This window comes from Mus pahari, chromosome 6 (genome assembly GCF_900095145.1).
Source record: "Mus pahari chromosome 6, PAHARI_EIJ_v1.1, whole genome shotgun sequence".
Lineage (NCBI taxonomy): Eukaryota > Metazoa > Chordata > Mammalia > Rodentia > Muridae > Mus > Mus pahari.
In genome coordinates, this window is record NC_034595.1 from 84,257,264 (window position 1) to 84,271,362 (window position 14,099).

General features: G+C 45.4%; 1 protein-coding gene across 3 annotated transcripts in view; it reads right to left on the reverse strand.

The window, feature by feature from the left end:
* Wdtc1 (WD and tetratricopeptide repeats 1) overlaps positions 1-14,099 on the reverse strand; it is a 46,660-nt gene that overhangs the window by 16,575 nt on the left and 15,986 nt on the right. For all 3 annotated transcript variants that reach the window (XM_029539936.1, XM_029539937.1, XM_021200398.2), the window contains exons 2-5: positions 12,795-12,941; positions 10,900-10,983; positions 2,699-2,745; positions 2,245-2,356 (exon numbers count right to left, since the gene is read on the reverse strand). In XM_029539936.1, coding sequence (XP_029395796.1) covers positions 2,245-2,356; positions 2,699-2,745; positions 10,900-10,983; positions 12,795-12,842 — 291 coding nt within the window. In that variant the 5' untranslated portion in view covers positions 12,843-12,941. The remainder of the gene's footprint in view (positions 1-2,244; positions 2,357-2,698; positions 2,746-10,899; positions 10,984-12,794; positions 12,942-14,099) is intronic.

Consider the following 14,099-nt stretch of genomic DNA (forward strand, 5'->3'; position numbering starts at 1 on the left):
CCAGGGGGAGAGCATGGACAGAACATGGTGAATGCCCAGAGGCAGTGTTTTCACTAAGTCCATGGAAAAGGAGGCTTTTCTTAAACAAACTGGAAAGACTGCAATGGGTGATGGCACTTGCCACACAAGCCTGGTGACTTGAAATCAAGCCTGGGGTCCCATAAAAAGGAAGGAGAGAACCAATTCCACAAAGCTGTCCTCTGGCTTCCTCACATCCCCCCTCCCATATCACATACCTATATAATAATAATACATTGTTGAAAATGTATTTTTAGTTGGGTGGTGGTGGTGCACCCTTTTAATCCCAGCACTCAGGCAGAGCCAAGCAGATCTCTGTGAGGTCAAGGCCAGCTTGGTCTATACAAAGCAAGTTCCAGGACTACACAGTGAAATTCTATCTCAAAAAACAAACAGGGCTGGCGAGATGGCTCAGCAGGTAAGAGCACTGACTGCTCTTCCGAAGGTCCTGAGTTCAAATCCCAGCACCATATGGTGGCTCATAGCCATCTGTAATGAGACCTGATGCCCTCTTCTGCCATGTCTGAAGACAGCTACAGTGTACTTATGTATAATAATAAATAAGTCTGGGCTGGAGTGAGCAGGGTTGACTGGAGCCTCACAACCACCTGTACAGCATACTCATATACATAAATAAACAAGTCTTTTTAAAAAAGCATGCACCCCATCCAGCTCTTACCAAAAAAAAAAAAAAAAAAAAAAAAAAAAGCAAAAGCTGGGCATGGTAGTTACACAAACAAACAAAAAACCCACCACCACCACCACAAACAAAAAAAGAGGGGCTGGTGAGATGGCTCAGTGGGTAAGAGCACCCGACTGCTCTTCTGAAGGTCTGGAGTTCAAATCCCAGTAACCACATGGTGGCTCATAACCATCCGTAACAAGATCTGACGCCCTCTTCTGGCGTGTCTGAAGACAGCTACAGTGTACTTACATATAATAAATAAATAAATCTTAAAAAAGAAAGAAAAAGAAAAGGTGTTTTAAATAAAACACCAAACAAAACTGGGCTGGTGAGATGACTCACTGGGTAAGAGACAGTACTGCCAGCGTATTTCCCACACATCATGTGCTGGTCATCAGAACCACAAACCAAGATGCAGTTGTTCTGCTCCTAGAACAATCCCAGGCACTCACCCACAGAGGTGAGAGAGAGGGAATGAGGCAGAGCTCAGGGTGATGAGGTTCAGAGCTCTCTGAGGTGGCTCTGGTTTCAGCTAGAGTCACTGCTCTTCATATTAGCTGGGGAAAGGGTTTGCTCTCTGGGATCAAGACCTAACGTCTGTGCACAGGGATGAAAAAGACTGTCGACCCTAGAGAGTAAAGTGCTTGGCTAGCATCCATGAAGCCCTAGGTCCTGCCCTCAGCACCATATAAACTTATGGTAAAGTACCAAAGGAGGCACAGCGGAGGACCAGAAGTTCAAGGTCATTCTCAGTCACAGACCTGAGGTTCAGGCCTGGAATTATAGGAGACTTGTCTCAAAGGGACAGTCTCACAGGGCTCTAAAGTCTGTAGAGTCCTCCCCACCTCCTCTCAGTTAAATTCCCTTTTATCAAGGGAAAAGATTCATTTCCTAGGGGCTGGAGAGATGGCTCAGTGGTTAAGAGCACCGACTGCTCTTCCAGAGGTCCTGAGTTCAATTCCCAGCAACCACATGGTGGCTCACAACCATCTGTACTGGGATCTGATGCCCTCTTCTCTTGTGTCTGAAGACAGTGACAGTGTATTTAAATAAAACAAAACAAAACAAACAAACAAACAAAAAGATTCATTTCCTAGGACAAGGTGGAAGATGTATGCTAAGTGTTCTTGTTTTGTTTTTTTTTTTTTCCCCCTAAGATCTATGACTGTTTTGCATGTCTGTCCTTGAAGGTCAGAAATGGGAGTCAGATCTGATGAACTGGATTAAGCCCCCATGGGGTTCTGGGAACAGGGCGAAAGGCAAGAACTGACTCATGCCAGTGTTCTTATGACCTCCGCATGTATGACGACATACATGCACAGGATGGTATATGTGTCCTCCCACACTAACAAATATATACAAACTTAATAAATATAAATGGATCCTGAGTTGGCCCACGGTTTTGAGAAGAACACAGAAAAAGAGACGGGGTTCAAGCACCACTCCCCAATGCTCACATCACAGGAATATGCACATAGGACATGCTATACCATACAACCACGCTCACAGCTCAGCCCCGCCACAGGGCTTGTTTGGCTCACCTTGACAGAGAAGATATTTGCTGTGTGTCCTGTGTGCATGGACAGCAGCTTCTTGTGGTGCAGTGGGTCCCACACAATGGTGTGCTGGTCGTCGGAACCAGAGGCCAGCAGGCTGAGGGCAGAATTAGGAACTCTGACTTCTCAAGGTCCCGGCTACCTCTTCCCCATTCCCAGAGGATAGGAGTTGGGCACAGATAACTCAAAGGACAGTAGATGTTGCAGGTTAGCTTATAAATATTACTAGATCATATTTTACTTTGTTAAGAATTTCCAATATTCTCCCAATGCATTGGCTTACAGTAAAATAGGGTTTGGATGTTACCTAAGCTTCTATCTATACTTGAGTACTAGTCAAACTGTATTGACAGTCATGAGATAAGCTTAGGATGGCAGAGAACCGAGCCTATCTCCGCTGCTCTGCCCCCCCCCCCCCCCCCCCGCAGCTCATACTTACTCTCCTTTCTCATTCCACTCCAGACAGTTGACACAGCCCGAGTGTCCCTGGGGGAGAAAACAGAGGGTTAAGAAATGCACAGTTCCGGGGCTGGTGAGATGGCTCAGTGGGTAAGAGCACCCGACTGCTCTTCCAAAGGTCCTGAGTTCAAATCCCAGCAACCACATGTTGGTTCACAACCATCCGTAACAAAATCTGACGCCCTCTTCTGGAGTGTCTGAAGACAGCTACAGTGTACTTACATATAATAAATAAATAAATCTTAAAAAAAAAAAAAAAAAAGAAAGAAATGCACAGTTCCCTGGGAAGCTCAATGCCAAGATGTGGGGTTAGGCAAGCAAAGTGCTTCACCTTCAGCATCTGCCAGGGACCCATGGGGGGGCAGAACAAAAATGCTCCCCTTTACAGCATATAAAGTGCTTTCCCACGCATGAGTTATTAAGGCAGGTTTCTTCCATCCCACCTTGCAGGAAATCCATACATAGAAAATAGAAAAGCTGAAAACTGTCTGCCCCTATCCCTGGAAGGCTCAGGTACAGCTCCTTCAAGGGATAAGTTTAGGGCCAGTGTGCATGCAGCATCTCGAGGCCCCATGCTCCATTCCTGTATTCCTCCAACCTCACTCCCTACAAAAGGTGAATCCTAGAGATTAACGCAAAAAGATAATCTGAGTTACCTTGAAGGGTTTAGTTCAGAATCAGAAGTGGGGCTGGAGAGATAGATTAGTGGGAGATAGCAGAGGACCCAGGTTCAATTCCCAGCACCCACATTTGACTCACAAATGCCTGGAACTCCAGTTCCAGGGCATCTGTTGCCCTCTTTGGATCTCTGTGGGTACCAGCACATGAGAGCAAAATGCTCATTTGTATACATGAAATAAATCTTAAGAAAGAAACAGAGCCGGACAGTGGCGGTGCACACATTTAACCACAGCACTTGGAAGGCAGAGGCAGGTGGATTTCTGAGTTCGAGGCCAGCCTGTCTACAGAGTGAGTTCCAGGACAGCCAGGGCTGCACAGAGAAACCCTGTCTCGAAAACAACAAGAACAACAACAACAACAACAAAACAAAAAAAAGGAAGAAAGAGAGAAAATGAGGCAGTCAACAGTACATGATAAACTTGAACTTACAAAGAGCAGAAGGTATGAGGAGTAGACCCTAGGTTTCTCAGCAGAGGAGATGACATGACTAGACCAGGCAGGCTTCTTTCTGTTCCTTCACTCTGCCCCCTTGCCTAAGGGCAGCAAGATTATCACTGACTGAACTACCAGCTTCCTGCCTAAAATCAAACTCAGTGTCCTGGAAGCACAACTGCATTTTTCTTGCCACAGTGAGAGGTTCAGGGATTAGGCCTAAACCAAACAGTATACAGAAAACAGTAAAGCTTATCTGGCCATAGTAATCAGCTGAGAGATGAACCTTGACCTGGAATCAGATGCCAAGAGGGAAACGGGCGCTAGATAGGAGCAAGTGTGCCCCAGTCACAGCTCTGGATACACCGGTGCCTCCATGAAGGCCAGGCATGCAGATGGCCGACTGCCAGGCATGTGGATGGACAGACTGTTCCAAGTTGTTGCAATTCTGCCACCTCGAGGGCAAGTAGCCCGGGTGTGGAGTCAGCCCCCAGAGGCAGGCTTATCACATAGTCGTGGAAGATGGAGCCAGACTGACTATAGCAGCAGACCCTGACGCTGACCTCCTGCACCACAGTCCATTTCTGCTTAAGAATTCAAATTGGGCAGCCCGTTATCTGTGGTATAAAGCATCCAAACCACTAATTCCAATCCATTCTTCGGTATCCAAGAGCAGGACCTTCCTCCTTCCTCTCCTGCGCACGCGGGTGGGGAAGGGCGCCTTTCATGTTGGCTGCTATGCCATCCTACAGCTCTGCAGCTCTGTGACTTTTCCTCCACCACACAGGCCTGAGAAAGCAGGCTCTGCGGATTTCACTGCATCTCCGAGGCCATCTACAGTGTCTAGCAGGTATCTGCTGCTTAACTGACTAGATACGTTTGTCCAGTGGGACTAGTGAGGAGAACTGAGAGGCAGACACACATCTAATTCCCAGCTATCCAGCAGAAGGGGCTGTGCTGCCTTTCCTTTTCCCAGCTCAGACCCTTCCTTCCTCTCTTCTGGGTTGAACCTCATTCCTTTCAGGCTCCACACCTCCAATGTACATTCAAGGCTGCCAGTGCGCCTGCAGACCTAAGGCCTCTTGCCTTCTCAGACACTTGGTTACAACCCCACACCTTTATCTGAGTCAAAATCATTTCTATCGGGCTGGAGAGATGGCTCATTAGTTAAGAGCACTGATTGCTCTTCCAGAGGTCCTGAGTTCAATTCCCAGCAACCACATGGTGGCTCATAACCATCTGTAATGGGATCCAATACCCACAGTGTACTCAAATAAATAAATACAATCTTTAAAAAAAATCATTTCTATCCTTGTGCCTGAAGCCACAGCTTCATCATGGAGCACCAAGGGCCTTGAGTGACTGCTACTTAGTGAGGGCAAAGCTGAGTATGGTGTAGGCAGAATAATGATCCCTTACTGATGTCCTGCCATAATTCTGAAACCTGCAGATGTTATCTGAAGTGACAAAAAGAACTTTGCAGATATGATTAAGGTTAGGACCATGAGATGGTATGAGATCCTGTAGGATGGACTGTCCAGGTAGGTTCAATGCAGTTACACAAACCCTTAAATTCATAGCTGGGTGTGCTGGCTACAGAGAAGCAGGCAGAGGTGTGAAAGGACCGAATCAGCCACTGCTGGCTATGCAGCAGAGGGAAGGGCCAGGAGCCAAGACTTGTAGCACTTTAAGAAACTGGGAATAGCAAGAAAAGAAATCCTACTCTACCCTACAGTCTCCTGGAGGGACAGAGCCTGGTGAGATTTGTGTTAGACTGCTCTGATGTACAGACCTGTAACTTAAGGCAGCTGTGGCGAGACAGCTCTATCTTAGCACTTGAGAGGCTGAGACAGGTTGCTCTCTGAGAGAATTTGAGGCCAGCCAGAGCTACACACCACCTCAAAGCACTAAAAAACTAAAAACAAAAACGAAACAGGAGCTGACAGGAGCTGGAGAGCGCTCAGCACCTACATGCTGACTAACAACTGCCTCGAACTCCAGTTCTGTGAGAGCCAATACCCTCTTTAGCATATACTAGTAGGCAAAACATGCATACACATAAAATAAATATGCTATTTAAAAACTATACCAAGTTTTTGTTTTCAAAGCACTCACTGTGAGTTTTTCTTTTTTCATTTATTATGTGTGTGTATCATGTCTTAATTCTTAGCCAGCTCATCCCTGCTTAGTGACAAGTCTTTGGGAGGAGCTTTTGGGCCAAAGTACATATATAGGGTCAAAGGACAACTCAAAGCCAGCTCTTTCCTTCTGCCACGGGTAGCAGTTCTCTGGCCTTTGTGATAAGGGCCTTTACCCACTGAGCCATCGAGGTCTCCCCAGACCTATCTATTTAGTGTCTGTGTCTGTATACGTGCGCCATGGCACAGGTGTGGGAGTCAGAGGACAATACTTCATGGAAGTTGATTTTCTTCTCACACCAAGTGGATTGATGTGGTCAGGTTTGGCAGACAGGCAGCATCCATGTAATAGCTGGGTATAGTGGCACCAACCCATAGACCCAGGTTCCCCAGAGGGAAGGGCAAACAGGCAGATCCCTGGATTTCCATGACCAGCCAGTCTAGCCTTCATCAGGGGCTCCAGGTTCAGTGAGACACCCTGTTTCAAAAGACAATGTAGAGGAGCAGGTGTGGTAGCACACACCTTCAATCCCCAGCACTTGGTAGGCAGAGACAGGAGGATTTCTGTGAGTTTGAGGACAGCCTAATCTACATAGAGATCCTGTCTCAAAACAAACAAACAAACAAACAAACAAAAACAAAAAATAATGTAGCAGGCTGGAGCACTGACTGCCCTTCCAGGGGACCTGAGAACTTTCTAGCTAGCACCCACGTATGATAGCGCTAGGTGGAACTGCAGACATTTAGTCATGAGCTCATTATTTTTCCTACAGGTAAGACTGAGCTTCAGAGATAACTCCTGTGTTATCATGACCTAATAAGCATCACTACAGAGGGAAGAGGAGTGGAAAAGAGAAAAAGGAAATATCAACCAATATCATCTATCAATCTATCTACCTATCTATCTGTCTATCATCTATCTATCTATCTATTTATCTATCTATCTATCGGAGAGTTCTTGCCTAGCACATGCAGGGTCCTAGGTTCAGTCACTACTACTGGACTGGACAGTGTGGTACACGCCCTTAGTCCCAGCACTCAGGAGGCAGAGGCAGGTAGATCACTGAAATGGAAACTTTAGGGTTCTTTGGAAAGTCAGTGTGTTGGATGGTGTTTTGCAAACACGTGAAGGAATGTTTTCCTGAAGTGGACACAGGTGAAAGACAAAGGCAGACTCTTGAAGGAACGTTTTGCTGCTAAAGCAGATACAAAACGGGATGGCAGAGTTGGAGGCCAGCCTGGTCTACAAAGTGAATTCCAGGACAGCCAGGGCTACACAGAGAAACCCTGTATTCAAAAACCAAAAGAAAAAAAAAAAAAAGAGGGGATGTCCTGCTAAAGCAAGCATGTGAAAAGACACGTGATGACGATTCTTTGCGAACGACACACATGTGTCTGCCTTACATTGAGTAGTTAAGCTGCATTTGTTGTGGTGGTGTGCTGCAGTTTTGTGCCGCCTACAAGGGCTTGTGTTGATTGGATGCATGTGCGGAGGTCCTGGTCCCTCCTGGTCCCTCCTGCTGACTTGTGCCAAGCCACGCCTGACTGTCTCTGCTAGGTGTGTCACTGCTGTTGATGAACTGGCTCTACCAAACTGGACCGCTGGTGTATCCGTCAAATGTTTGCGAGTGGATTGAGTTGCCACTGCTAATCTGTAAACTGAACTGCCAATTTCCAGACAACACAGACAGAAGTTGTTCCAAAGAACTTTTCTAAACAGGTCCACTTCCCCCTCCCGCACGCCCCCATCCTTTCTTTAATACTACCTCTGGTGGGTGGTAGGTTAAAAGGGGGGTTAAAATGTTTAAGAACGAGCTGGGCAGTGGTGGCACATGCATTTAATCGCAGCACCTGGGAGGCAGAGGCCAGCCTGGTCTACAGATTGAGTTCCAGGACAGTCAGGGCTATACAGAGAAACCCTGTCTCAGAAAAACCAAAAAGTTTAAGAACCATCATTAAAAGTAGGATTTGAAAAAAATTAAAGTTATAGATCTCTGAGTTCCAGGACAGCCAGTTGAAATCCTGTCTCAACTAAACCAAACCAACCAAACAAAAAGCAAATAAATCACTACTACCATGAAGAATGACCTATCTATAGCTATATGCATGCATCAATTTCTGATGTACCAGGCAGTACCATAGGCAAGGCAACAGCTGTACCTCACAACAGACTCCTCCCTTGTACTAAGCCTATATCTACTATACATCCCTGCAGCCTTTGTACTTTCACTGAGCACCGAGCATAGAATTCTTCTACTTGGAAATGCTATTGAACCCTAGAGGGAGAAAGGAAACCCCACACAACTCAGTCAGGGCAGTCAGGGAGTGACTAGGTGCTGAGAAGACTATAAACACAGATGTGGGACATATACTGCAGCGGACTGCAGTGGTCAGAGAAGACCTCTTCTCTGAAAGGCAGGAACCATACTGTCATCTTCACTGCTACAATCTTCTCCCAGGCTCGAGATATACTGCTGGCACATAAGCCACACACTGCACACTGCACATCTGCCTGCCCAGCCACGAGAAGGAATGAGAGGTGGTTTCATACTGTTGTTCTCAGGTGACAGAAACACCAATTTACTTCAATATCCAAAGCACGTGTCGACAACTTTTTCTGTAAGGGGCTAAACAATAGATATTTTAGGTTTTGCATACCATATGGTCTCTGTATGAATCATTCAATTCTGCTGCTGAATCACTAAAACAGTCAGACAATACATAAATGAATGAGTGTGGCGGTGCTCCAATAAAACTTTATTTATAAGCACAGGTGGCAGTGCACTTGAGACTCATGGAAATGCAAAGGACTCAGAAGAGCTAAACAACCTCGCAAAAGAACAAATGTGGAAGAGCCACACGCCCTAATTTCCCGAGTTGCTACAAAGTGGTACTGGCATAAGAACAGGTACTTTGATCAATGGCATGGGTTGACAGTTAACAACAACAACAAAAATTACATTTATGGGTATTTAATTTCTGCTAAGAGTGTCAAGACACTGTAACAGTCTCTGCAACAAATAAATGGTACTGGGACAACTGGACATGCACAATAATAAGTCTGGAATGCAGCTCAGTGGTACAGTACTTGCTTGATTCCGGACACCGCCATGAATGACCAATGACTGAAGGGTCAGGGTGGAGAGAAGCCTCAGTATTAAAGGCTGAGATCACAACTGAACCCTAAGGATGAAGTGCGAACCCCCTAAAAACCTTAACTTTGCCCCCCACCAACTCCCCCTTCTCTAAAACCATAAAACACTTGGAAGAAACACAAATACAAATCTCCCCGACTTTGAGTCAGCAGAGATGCCTCAGATACAACACTGAAAACCTAATGAGAAAGAGATGGGGGAGATGCAGCACAAGACCCAGCCCAGTGACCTCAGTGTGATTCTGGGGAACGGCATAGGGAACCCCAGAGTGAACAGAGAGAGCTGACTCCAAGTTGTCATCTCACCTCCACACCTGTGCAGGTCAGGAGTTCAAGGACAGTCTTAGAACACAGTCACAACAAATAAATGCAAAAAATTAAAAAGAAAACTATGTAGCTATCCAGGTGTGGCTGTGGGGCATGCATCTAAGCCCAGACTCTGCAGGCTGAGATAGAGGGTTTGAAGCTCAAGGGCAACTGGGGGTAGACTATGAAGTCCTGGCTCAAGAATGTATCAAATACTGAATTACCATGTAAGTCAGCTACTCGACTCCTGGGTACATCCCAAAGAGAGCTAAAAGTATACACAAAAATGTGTGCATGAATGCTCATAGCAGCACACACACACACACACACACACACACACACACACACACACAGAGGACATTTTAAGGCTCACCTTGCCACTACCATTCTACAGCTTACTTAAAGCCCACGGCACTTCTGTGACATAACAACTTGACTTAATCTAATTTGAATTTATGCTCAATTTTCACAAGAAACAAAATGGAATAAAAGGCCTCAAAAGCAGGCACGGTAGCCCATACCTGTAATTCCAACAAGCAAGCAGAAAGGCCAGGAGTTCAAGTCTTAGATACAGATAAGTAAATTCAAGGCTAATGTAGGCTACAAATAAATACTGTATCAAAGCAGTAACAAGAGAAGGACAATAAAGGCAAATGGAGAGAGGGGTGAGACACGTGACCAGCCTCAGTACTGGCAGCTTCCATATGGTAGACTCAGCTAAGCACAGAGGGAAAACAAGGGTCAGAATCATGGCAGCTGCAGCTGTGTATACACATTTTTCTCATCATCTTGGAAGCCATAACACGATTACTAAGCATTTACACTGTATTAGACATTAGGAACAATCTAGAGTTGGTGTGTTCAGAAATATGTTTGTAGGTTATATGTAAATTGACACATTGTTTTATTAAAAAAAACAAACAAACAAACCTGGGAGCTCTTGAAGATATTTGTTTGTGGGAAGTTCTAGAAAAATCCCCCAGCATATCCAGGGAGACTGCATAATATATACAACTCACTGAAGTATAATAATAAGGAAATCAAGCTGGGAGTTTAACACCTTTAATTCTAGCGCTCCTGGGGCAGAGGCAGGAGGACCTCTTGAGTTTGAGGCCAGCCTGGTTTATAGGTAAGTTCCAGGGCAGCCAGGGCTACACAAAGAAACCCATCTCAAAAAAAGCACAAAGGAAAAGAAAACCAGGGGCTGGAGAGATAAGGCAGCAGTTTAAATACATACTGTGTAAAAATAGAGGAACAACTGCCTATAACTTCAGCAATAGGGGGATCTGATGTCTCTGGCATCCAGGAGTGCCTGCATACACAATAAAACAAACCTACTCACCCCCACACACCTAAGCTAAGTGTGGTGGCATACACCTATAACTCCAGCACTGAGCAGCAGATGGATCTCTATGTGCAGAGGATGGAAAGCAGGATATATGTGTCTAGGATGCAAACTGGATCTCTTACCTGAAGCTCTGCTTCCAGGCCCAGCCGCCGGATAAAGGGGTCAGTGACATGATATCGCCGTTCAAAGCTCAGGGCACCCCGCTCCTGGGAACAAACACAAACTTTTATTTCCTTTGACTCAATTCAGTATTATCATCTACCTTTTTAAAAAACTTAGTATATGTGCATGGATGTTTTGTTTCCATGCACATCTGGGCACCATGTGCATGCCTAGTGTCTACAGAGGTCAGAAGAGGGTGTCAGATGGCCTGGAAATAGAATTATAGTCAGTTGTAAGCTACCATATGGATACTGGGAATCAAACTTAAGCTCTCTGGAAGAGCAATGTACTCTAAACACAGTGAGCCAACCTCTCTAATCCAACTTTTCTATATTCAACCCTATGTTGGACACAATAAGAAACAGAAAAGGTAATGAAGAATTGAAAAAAACAAAAAAACAAAAATCAAAAAACAGAGGAGGACTGATTCCGTAGTTAGGATGGAAGGTGGTTATCTTTAGGACACACAGTTTTTTTTTGCTTTGTTTTGTTTTATTTTTGTTTTTCAAGACAGGGTTTCTCTGTGTAGCCCNGGCTGNCCTNGAACTCAGAAATCCGCCTGCCTCTGCCTCCCGAGTGCTGGGATTAAAGGCATGCGCCACCACGCCCGGCTTAGGACACATACTGTTAAAGCACAAATATACACATACCAAAATAACCTACTGACTATGAACTTCTAAAAAACAGTTCTTGTCTTTAAGGCCACCTGGTCCAATAAAATCCCCCAGAACGTTGTAAAAGTACACCTAAAAGGTTCAATGGCACAAGGTAGGACAAACAAAGGTCAGACTGAGGCACACCAAGCACTATCAGCGCCTACACTACACTCAGTCCATCCAGTTCACCCACATGATCACCGAAGCTTAATGCTTTGGTAGATAATTCTGTATTTGAAAACAGGGTCTTATATGCAGCCCTAGTTGGAACTCTCTATGTAGATGAAGCTAGCTTTGAACTCATGGAGATCCACCTTCCTGAGGACTGAGATTAAAGGTATGCATCACCACACCCCCCTGACTCCTAATTTTTCTTTTTAGCTTGAAGATGTTCTATCATCTAACTTTTCAAAAATATCATCACTGAACAACAGAAAAACTAGAGTACAGGCAAGCGACATGAGCAGTCTGCAGGTGGTCACACTACGCAGGGCAGTGCTGCATGGAGTTCAAGATGCCAGCTTGGGGTTTTATTTATTTATTATTATTTTTTAAATATTATTTATTTATTTATTTATTTATTTGGTTTTCCGAGACAGGGTTTCTCTGTGTAGTCTTGGCTGTCCTAGAACTCACTTTGTAGACCAGGCTGGCCTCGAACTCAGAAATCCACCTGCCTCTGCCTCCCAAGCCCTGGGATTAAAGGTGTGCCCCATCACTGTCTGGCTAGCTTGGGGTTCTCACCAGAGGCTAGCTATCACCTATGCTCCTGTGTGCACACCCCCATGGACTCCTTCTCTACACTGATGGCTCACCAGCCTACAGTAATCTTAGCAATGGCGGCATAAGTAGAGACGGGAGCCTCCATGAAGCCCATGCAGATGACCTTGAACTCATCCCCAGTATGCTACCAGCAAGCTCTATGACGAGGTAAGTCACCAACTCTACAGCTGGCTGGCTGCTCCGGGTTTTTGGCATTTTTCATCTTTAAGTGAATCTGTTGGGCTGCAGTTCTCAACCTGTGGGTCATGATCCCTCTGAGAGTGGAACAACCCTTTCACAGGGGTCACCCAAGGCCACAGGAAAGAAAACACGGCTACTTACATTATGATTCATAACAGGAGAAAAGTAACAACAAAAACAATGTTACAGGTTGAGGGTCTGAGAGCCACTGTGGTGGTGGAAGCGCCGCTGCTTACCTTGATCTGCCTACGAATGAGGTCTCTAGTTATGTTGACTTTTGCCATCTTCTCTTAATAGTTCAACAGAGGGAAGCTACGGAAGGATCTTCAAGACCCTTGCACATTCCAGCCAAGCCCAGGTCCACAAGACAAGCATTTAATTACCTAGGAGGAAAACAACAACTAAAAAATCCATCAAGCCTTGGGAAATGGGCCAGGTGCCTTTAAAAGCCCGACCCACAGCCCACTAAAGCAACCCACCGGCCCACTCGGCGACTTCTAACATGGTGGGTTGGTCCTGCTCCGCCACACTGAAGAACCCCTGAATGGGGAAAGATGGGGAGCACTGTGACACACAACTATGGGGAGCACTGAGCAAGCACTTGAAGGAGTCACGATTCCTCCACAGACCCGTGGCAAACCATCTGAACTGTCAGTCATTTTAGCTCTGAGACCTCAGCTGGACTCTGCCACAGCCACATCAGCACTATAGACAAAACTTAACAAGGGAGCGTTCCAGAGAGTTGACACAAGGAAACTCCACATTATTTGTTTGTGTCCTTTGTAAAATCCTTCATAATAAACCAGCAAATAGTTTTAAAGTATTATTATTATTATTACTACTGTCCCTGTGGAGACAGTCTCTGTGGAACTGGTCATCCCTTCTCTCCTTCTGCCTTTATATGGGTTTTAGGAATCCAACACAGGTGACGAGGCTTGCTCTACCTACTGGGCCATCTCACCAGTTCTAATAATGTTTCTTAATTTAAAAATATTTTAGCCGGGCAGTGGTGGCGCACGCCTTTGATCCCAGCACTCGGGAGGCAGAAGCAGGCAGATTTCTGAGTTCAAAGCCAGCCTGGTCTACAGAGTGAGTTCCAGGACAGCCATGGCTGTACAGAGAAACCCTGTCTCAAAAAACCAAATATATATTTTAAATTTTATGTAAAGGAGTACTTTGCCTGCACGAATGTCTGTGCATTATGTGGAGACCAGAAGAGACCAGGAGAGTATTGGCTTCCCAGGAACTGCAGCTACAGTGGTTGTGAGCCAGCATGTAGTAGCATGGAATTGAGTGTGCGCCCTCTGGAGAACTCTTAACTATTGAGCAATCTTTATAAACCCATCCGGTAATTTTTTTTTTTTGAGATTAATTAATTTATTTATCTTATGTATGCAATGTCCTGCCTGCATACCAGAAGAGGGCACCAGATCTCATTATAGACACTCTGTGGGTACTGGGAACTGAACTCAGGACCTTTGGAAGACCAGCCAGTGCTCTTAACCTTTGAGCCATCTCTCTAGCCCTAAGGTTTAATTTTT